This window comes from Chiloscyllium plagiosum, unplaced genomic scaffold (genome assembly GCF_004010195.1).
Source record: "Chiloscyllium plagiosum isolate BGI_BamShark_2017 unplaced genomic scaffold, ASM401019v2 scaf_7032, whole genome shotgun sequence".
Classification (NCBI taxonomy): domain Eukaryota; kingdom Metazoa; phylum Chordata; class Chondrichthyes; order Orectolobiformes; family Hemiscylliidae; genus Chiloscyllium; species Chiloscyllium plagiosum.
This window is the reverse complement of record NW_025210789.1, coordinates 6,457-15,101: the sequence shown is the minus strand read 5'-3', so window position 1 is coordinate 15,101 and position 8,645 is coordinate 6,457. Positions and strand designations below refer to the sequence as shown.

The window sequence follows — 8,645 nt, the reverse complement described above, 5'->3', positions numbered from 1 at the left end:
GAGAAATTGACTGGACTGATACAAAACGGGCACTTTGCAGTTAAGTCAAGGATTTTCCTCGCCAAGCAGTAGGGACAGTCAGTTTTATAGGGTTACAGCAGTGTAATGTTAATTACAAGACAATGCTGGTTGGAGTACAGTCAGTAGAAAACCATTACTTGTGTGGCGTATCCATCAGTTAACAGTTGTAACAGGAGGTTTAGCTAATCTGCAGAAACAAGTGCTAATGACTAGCATCCTGGTTTCAATAGGTCCCAAGGATAGTGTTCATTCCTTTCAGGTATCTTGGTGCCACACAGTCTGCGTGGGCTTTGTGGGGATGAAGTACCTGGGGAGACAGGGAATGCCCTCAGACTTCAGGAGCGTGTTCAAGTTGAGGTGCCAGTGGCATTATGGGTAGCTCTCTTTGGCTGAAAACCAACATGGTTTCTGTGAGCAAGTGGTGGGCAGGCAAAGTGGTTTGATTTTCTCTCGCAGGGAGAGTTTCCATGTTACTGATGATTACGTCTGCAGGAAGTGTCTTTGGTTGTGAATCCTATCAAATTGCTTGGATCGGTTATAGCAGCAGTTAGAGGCAATGAGGGATATACAGGAGCTGGTGGTGTGATGGATGGCTGGTATAGGAGGTGAGAAAAACCACAGATACATTCAGGTGGATGGGCTACCTCCAGAAAGGTAGGAGAGGGAGGCAGGGAGTGCAGGCTATCCCCATCACAAACAAGTATGCTGTTTTGGGAAATGTAGGGGGGTGATGGACTCTTCGGGGAATGTAGCACGATCAGTCAAGTTTCTGTGCCAAGACTGGCCTAATGTAACGAGGGGTATGTGAGGTTTCAAGTGATCGATTGTGATTGGGGTGGCGCGGTGGTTCAGTGCTAAGCACCCCTGCCTCAGGGATCGGGGTTTGATTCCTGCCTCGGGGAACTGTCCGTGTGGAGTGTGCACATTCTCCCTTGCCTGTGTGGGTTTCCTCCGGGTGATCCCAGAGTCCAAAGTTGTGCAGGTCAGGTGAATTGGCCATACTAAATTGCCCATAGTGTTAAGTGCATTAGTCAGGGGTAAATATAAGGGACGGGAATGTGTTCTGGGTGGATTACTTTTTGGAAGGTCGGTGTGGACTTGTTGGGCCTAATGGCCTGTTTCCACTCTGTAGGTAAGCTATATGTAACCTAATCTAGTCAGAGGCACAGGCAGACATTTCTGCGGCCGGCAGCGAGAAATCAGAATGGTGCGTTGCCTCCCTGGTGCCAGGATGAAGGATATCTCGGAGAGAGTGCAGAATATTCTCAAGGAATGAGGGACCAGCAGAAGGTCATTTTACGCATTGGAAGTAATGACATAGGACGGAAAAAGGATGAGATTCTGAAAGTTGAATATAGAAAGTTAGGCAGAAATCTAATAAGGAAGGCCTCGAGGTTAGTAATATCTGGATTACTCCTGGTACTATGAGTTAGTGAGGGTAGGAATAGGTGAATACTGCAGATGAAAGCGTGGCTGAGGAGCTGGTGCAGGGAAGAAGGGTTCACATTTTTGGATCATTGGAATCTCTTCTAAAGTAAAAGTGACCTGTATAAGAAGGATGGACTGCACCTGATTTGGAAAGGGCCGAATGAACTGGCAGGGAGATTTAACTACAGCTGGTCAGGAGGGTTTAAACCAGTAAGGTGGGGGTTGGGCCCCTTTGCTGAGAAATTTGTACCATCGATAGCCACAGATGAGGTGCTGGAAGGCTGGAGGTTGGCTAACCTGGTGTCACTATTTGAGAAAGATGGTAAGAAAAAGCCAGCGAGCTATAAACCAGTGAGCCTGACATCTGTGGAGGGAATCCTGAGGGACAGGATTTATGTGTATTCAGAAAGACAAGGACTAATTAGGGATTGTCAACATAGCTTTCTGCGTGGGAAATCATGCTTCACAAATAGCTCCTTGAAAGTGGAGTCTCAGGTAGATAGGATAGTGAAAAAGGCATTTGGTATGCATTCGTATATTGATCAGAGTATTGAGTACAGGAGTTGGGAGGTCATGTTGCGGCTGTACAGGACATTGGTTAGGCCACTGTTGGAATATTGCATGCATTCTGGTCTCCTTCCGATCAAAAAGATCTTTTCCTTGCGGTCGGGGAGTCCAGAACTAGAGGGCATAGGTTTAGTGTGAAAGAGGAAAGATATAAAAGAGACCTAAGGGACAATTTTTTCACACAGATGGTGATATGTATATGGAATGAGCTGTCAGAGGAAGTGGTGGAGGCTGGTACAATTGCAACATTTAAGAGGCATAGGAAGGGTTTGTATGGATATGGGCCGGGTGCTGGCAGGTGGGACTAGATTGGGTTGGGATATCTGGTTAGCATGGACGTGTTGGACCAAAGGATCTGTTTCCATGCTGTACATCTCTATGACTCTATAAGTAACAAAGAGGATTGACGAGGGCAGAGTGGTGGACGTGATCTACATGGACTTGAGTACGGTGTTTGGCAAGGTTCCTCATGGTTGACTGGTTAGCAAGGTTAGATCATGTGGAATACAGGGAGAGCTGGCTATTTGGATACACAACTGGCTCAGTGGTAGATTGCCTTTCAACTGGAGACCTATGACCAGTCGTGTGCCACAAGGATCAATACTGAGTCCACTGCTTTTTGTAATTTTTATAAATGATTTGGATGTGAACACAGGAGGTATAGTGAGTAAATTTGCAAAAGACACCAGAATTGGAGGTATCGTGGACAGCGAAGAAGGTAGCCTCACTATACAATGGGATCTTGATTAGACAGGCCAACGGGCCGTGGAGTTGCAGACGGAGTTTAATTTCGATCAATGTGAGGGGCTGCATTTTGGAAAGACATACAGGGCAGAGCTAATATGCTTAATGCTAAGGTCCTGGAGAGTGTTGCTGAACAAAGAGACCTTGGAGTGCAGGTTTATAGTTCCTTGAAAGTACATAGATAGGATAGTGAAGGAGGCATTTGGTGTTTCTTTTATTAGTCAGAGCATTGAGTAAAGGAGTTGGGAGGTAATGCTGCAGCTGTACAGGATCTTGGTTATGACACTTTTGGAATATTGCATTCTGGTCTCCCTCCGATAGGAATGGTGTTCTGAAACTTGAAAGCATTCAGAAAAGATTTACAGGGATGTTGCCAGGTTGGAAGGTTTGATCTATCGGAAGAGGCTGAATAGGCTGGCGCTTTTTTCTCTGGAGCGTTGGAGGCTGAGGGGTGGCCTTATAGAGATTGATAAAAACATGAGGGACATGGATATGATAAATAGACAGGGTCTTTTCCCTGCGATGGGGAGTCCAGAAGCAGAAGGAACAGGTTTAGGGTGAGAGGGTAAAGATTTAACTGGCAATCTTTTCATGTAAAGGGTGTTACGTGTATGGAGTGGGCTGCCAGAGGGACTGGCGCAGGGTGCTACAATTCAGTGGCACGGTGGTTCAGTGGTTGGTACTGCTGCCTCACAGCGCCAGGGACCCTGGTTTGTGTGTGTGTGTGTATGTGTTTTTCTCCTCCAGGTGTTCTGATTCCACCCACAGTCCCAAGATATCTAGGTTAGATGAATTGCTCATAGTGTTCAGGGATGTGTAGGTTAGGTACATTAGTCAGGGAAATGTAGAGCAATGTGGTCGGGGAAAGGGTCTGGGTGGGTTACTCTTCTGAGGTTCGGTGTGGCCTGTTTCTACACTATTGGGATTCTACGCTTCAATGAATTACAACATTTAAAAGGCATTTGGATTTCTGCATGTATAGGAAGGGTTTAGAGGGATATGGGCCAAGTGCTGACAAATGAGATGAGATTACTTTAGCATACCTGGTCAGCATGGCGAGTTGTGCTGAAGCCTCTTTTTCTGTACTGTACATCTCTATGGCTCTATTCTTGTCATCCAGCAAGTTCCTTTCTCTCAACTGTCCATCCAATTTTGTTTTGAAATCTGAGAAGAATCTTTTACATTTTCAATCAATTGTTTGAAATAATTCTTTCCACTTCCTCATGTGTAGAGAGTTCCACATGGTAACCAGTCGAAGCCTAAGTTTCTTCCTTACATCCTAAAATGTCTTTAATCAAGCTGTGCAGTCCAGTTAATTTGAATGTTTTTAATGCAGTGTTCGATATCTATATATCTTGCAGAACAAGTATGAAGAATAATTACATAAGAGGCCATTTGGCTCATCAGGTCTGCACCGACAATAAATAGAAATCCATCAATTAGCATGAAGTATTGTCTTTGGGAGAACATTTCCTTTTGAATTTTTATCTTGCACTGATAGTGATGATTCTTAAACTGTCTTTACAGGATATTCGATGGGAAGGATTTGGAGAAAGAATTCCTAAAATGTAACATCACTCGATTCATCAAGACTTGAACGTCACAGACTCTGGACGATGGAATGAGAAATGTTTCTTTCTCCTGTCTGCTTCAAAAGGTTTTAAGAATCAATGTGACTGGAAAAGGATTCCCAGAGACACACAAATCCCTGAGTGAGAATGTTTGAGTGCACCGGCAGTGAACAGAGCCATAACTACTTAAATAGCCTGAAAGACATGAGTGCACAATTCATGGCAGAGAGAGACCAAAAAATATGTTGTGTGTGGAGACAAAACGCCAACTGATTGTTAGGCCTGGAAAGGGAATGTGAACACTCTCAGCATGGATAAATCCTGGAAATGTGGGCAATGTGGGGACGGATTCCGTTGCCCATCCAAGCTTGAGATTCATCAGCGCAGACACACTGGGAAGAAGCCATTCACCTGTTTCATGTGTAGGAAAGCGTTCAGCACGGTCTCCAGTCTGCTGAGACACCAGCGCATTCACACTGTGGAGAGGCCGTTCACCTGCCCGGACTGTGGGAAGGGATTCGCCGATTCGGGCAACCTGCTGAGACACAAGCGAGTTCACACCGGGGAGAGGCCGTACGCTTGCTGCGAGTGTGGAAAAGGATTTACTCAGTCGTTCGCCTTGGTCATTCACCAACGCATTCACACCGGGGAGAGGCCGTTCACCTGCTCGCAGTGCGGGAAGGGTTTCTCTGAGTCCTGCAACCTGCTGCAACACCAACGCATTCATACTGAAGAGAAGCCGTTCATCTGCTCTCAGTGCACGAAAGGATTCGCTCGCTTGTCCGAACTGAAGGTCCACCAGCGGGTTCACACCGGGGAGAGGCCGTTCACCTGTTCTCAGTGCGGGAAGGGATTCTCTCACCTATCCAGCCTGCAAGTCCACCAACGGCTGCACACCGGGGAGAGGCCGTTCACCTGTTCTCGGTGCGAGAAGGGGTTCACGCAGTTATCCAACCTGCAAGCACACCAGCGAGGTCACACCAGGGAGAGGTCACTCTCCTCCTCTCAGTGTGCGAAGGGATTCAGTCGGTTATCCAGCCTGCAGAAACACCAGCGAGGCCACACTGGGGAAAAGCCATTCGCCTGCTCTCAGTGCGGGAAGGGATTCTCTCGATCATGCAACTTGCAAGCGCACCAGCGAGTTCACACTGGGGAGAAACCGTTCACCTGCTCTCAGTGTGGGAAAGGATTCACGCAGTTATCCAACCTGCAGGCACACCAGTGGGTTCACGCCAAGGACAGACTGTTCACATGCTCTCGGTGCGGGAAGGGATGCTCTCAATTATCCAGCCTGCAGAAACACCAGCGAGGTCACAAGTGACTGCAGGAGTGTGTTCTGCTGTTGGTGCTGCTGCTCATCGCATTCAGGAACAAACCATGTTTATTCTGTCAGTGGGCAAAGTGGGGGGTTCAGAGGGTTCCATCATGCTGGACTGGCCACCCTCACCACTTTGCTTCCAGTGAATCGAATGCTTCAAATGCCATACAGGTCGCTGAATGAAAGGAAGGTTTGAAAGTTCGACTATCTTCAGTTTAGGTTTCATTTTCTCCAATAGCGTGACGCATTGACGTTGAAATGGTCATGTTAGGCGGTTGTTTTGTTTACTCGACGTGCCTGCTTCTCGCGGGAGGAACTTGGAGATTTGTAAAGAAGGCAGCTCATTTAGAATCGCTGAGGGGAAAAGAAGCTGGGAGGTTTGCTGAGCTCGGAGCTGGAGGACGAAATCTCCAGTGAGGCTGTCGGTGAAAGCTACAGAGTCTTGTGGCAGGAAGCTGTCATATATTGGGCCATTCAGCCCTTTGAGACTGCTTCACCACGTGATTAGATCATGATCAATCGGATTGTCATCTCCACTTCATTTTCCTGTCTCAACCCTCAGTTTGGCCCCAAGGTGGTCAAAAGCATCATGCAGAAGGTGGAATTGAGTCAGTAAAACTACTCTGTTCTCACTGTCAAGGGTGGAACGTTTAAAACAAATTGCTGGAAATCAGGAAGTAACTCCGTGTTGGCAGAAGTGGCTGGTGTTTCTCCAGAGAATGTTGCACTTCAGTGGGAGGTTTCTAAGATACCAGTCCTTTCTAATGCATTGACCACGAGTGAAACTAGATGCAAGGGATTCTGAAGAAATTATATTTTCCAGACAAGTCACTCCGGGTGTCCAAGAAAGCCAAGAGAGATTTTAATTTTGAGTTGCTGCCTCAGCTGAAACCTAAAGATTGTAACCAGCCATGGAAGAGCTGCAGTTCTTGTGACGGTAAAAGTGCTTTTGTCCAATCAGCTCTGACAACGCAACCAATGGAAGATTTGCAGAGAGGTGAAGCTCTGGAGATTGTACGTATCGGTATTAGATTAGATTAGATTACGTACAGTGTGGAAACAGTCCCTTCGGCCCAACAAGTCCACACTGTCCCGCCGAAGCGCAACCCACCCATTCCCCTACATCTACCCCTTACCTAACACTACGGGCAATTTAGCATGGCCAATTCACCTGACCTGCACATTTTTGGACTGTGGGAGGAAACCGGAGCACCCGGAGGAAACCCACGCAGACACGGGGAGAATGTGCAAACTCCAGACAGTCAGTCGCCTGAGGCGGGAATTGAACCCGGGTCTCTGGCGCTGTGAGGCAGCAGTGCTAACCACTGTGCCGCCCAGTATGAGAAACTGGGGAGAAATCAAAGTAAATTCCAGTGGGCTGTGGTATATTTTTAGATTGACTACTTTCGAATGTGAATGAACCTTCAAAATTTCATGAGGTAAAGGAAACTGTGGGGGTGAAAGTAAAATTGAATTCAAAACATTACATACGTATTGACAATTTTGTTAAGTTAGGATGCTTCTTTATTTAATTTTTCCTTTATCCAATAACATTTGTTTTCATTTAACAATGTGGTGCCATGCATCTTTCAATTGATTGGTATATGTTTCAATTTATCTTTAAATACTGCCTGTCCTGACAAAGATTACAAGATTCTTGTTCCCTGAGAACAAAAGTGTCAGTCCATGAGAACCTCCGGGAAGAGTGAGGCAGTAGAAGCATTTGCTTGCTCTCTCTCCATGAATGCTGAGTGACCTGCCGTGATTTCCAGCATTTGTTGAATTGGTATAGATTCCAGCATCTGTAGTAACTTGTTCCTAGCGTCCAGATTATATTACTTGTCCCACCCTCCAAAGGAGAAGAGTGGGCAGCAAGCAGGACATCCAATAGAATGTGATGAGACATTTTAGATTAGATTCCCCACAGTATAGAAACAGGCCCTTTGAGCCAACACCGACCCTCCGAAGAGTAACCCAACCAGACCCATTGCCCTCCATTTCCCCCTGACTAATGCACCTAACACTATGGCCAATTCAACTGACCTGCATATCTTCGGATTGCGGGAGGAAAGCAGAGCACCTGGAGGAAACCCACGCAGACACTGGGAGAATGTGCAAACTCCTCACCTGAGGCGGGAATCAAACCTGGGACCCTGGTGATATGAGGCAGCAGTGCTAACCACTGAGCCACCGTGCTGCCCACAGTGAGCTCAGGATAGGGTGGGCAGATGGTTGACAGCCTCCCTGTCGCCAGTCGACTGCGTTCCCCTACAACGGACAAGTGGGTAGGCCATTGGGGTGGTGGTAAGGGACACATAGTTTGCCCAATAGCTGAGTGTGTCTGTATTTGTTTAGGACCAATGGGCAATAATTGGAGGGCGTGAGCTGCGTCTCCTCCACTCAGACCAAGGACAGGGGAGACGGGAACTGTGGGGAATTGGTCAATACAACACTTTGTAACGGTCGTAGACACACAGAAGGCTGGATGAACACAGCAAGTAGGGCAGCATCAGGAGGTGGCGAAGTCGACGTTTCTGGTCGAGACCCTTCATCCAGATCGGGGAAGGGGCAGGGAGCTAAGAAATAAGTGGGGGGAGGTGGGGCTGGGGCAAAGGTAGGCGGGATAGGTGTGTAAGGTATAGGGTTAAAATTGTGCAGAATAAGGGAACAGGCGTTGCTTCTGCAAAAGTTTACATTATAAAATTAGGCTGAGCAGGCAAATACTAAACAATGAGAAGTGAAAACAGGTAGAATTATCTATGACTAATAGGGCAGAGTGACCGTGCAGCGGGATGTACCAGTAACAGGAGAATAGTGTGCCAGTCTCAGGAGGGATGTGGCCAACGGATGGAATTTAGTTTGGCAGGATGATCGCACGAAGACAGCAAACTATGCCAGGATAGTCACATATAAGGAATGAGATAGATAAGAGTAAGGGGCGCCAGGCTTAGAGTAATGGGAGAAGTAAACAGAGGTGGAGAGAAGCTAGACAAAGG

The 8,645-nt window shown here is 47.0% G+C and overlaps 1 protein-coding gene across 1 annotated transcript in view; it reads left to right on the top strand.

The window, feature by feature from the left end:
• The window catches only part of LOC122546956 (zinc finger protein 239-like), an 8,220-nt gene extending 1,471 nt beyond the window's left edge, over positions 1-6,749 (top strand). Inside the window, exon 2 of the mRNA XM_043685565.1 lies at positions 4,288-6,749. Within this exon, the coding sequence (XP_043541500.1) occupies positions 4,642-5,652 (1,011 nt within the window). The 5' untranslated portion in view covers positions 4,288-4,641 and the 3' untranslated portion in view covers positions 5,653-6,749. The remainder of the gene's footprint in view (positions 1-4,287) is intronic.
• The last annotated feature ends 1,896 nt before the right edge of the window (positions 6,750-8,645 follow it).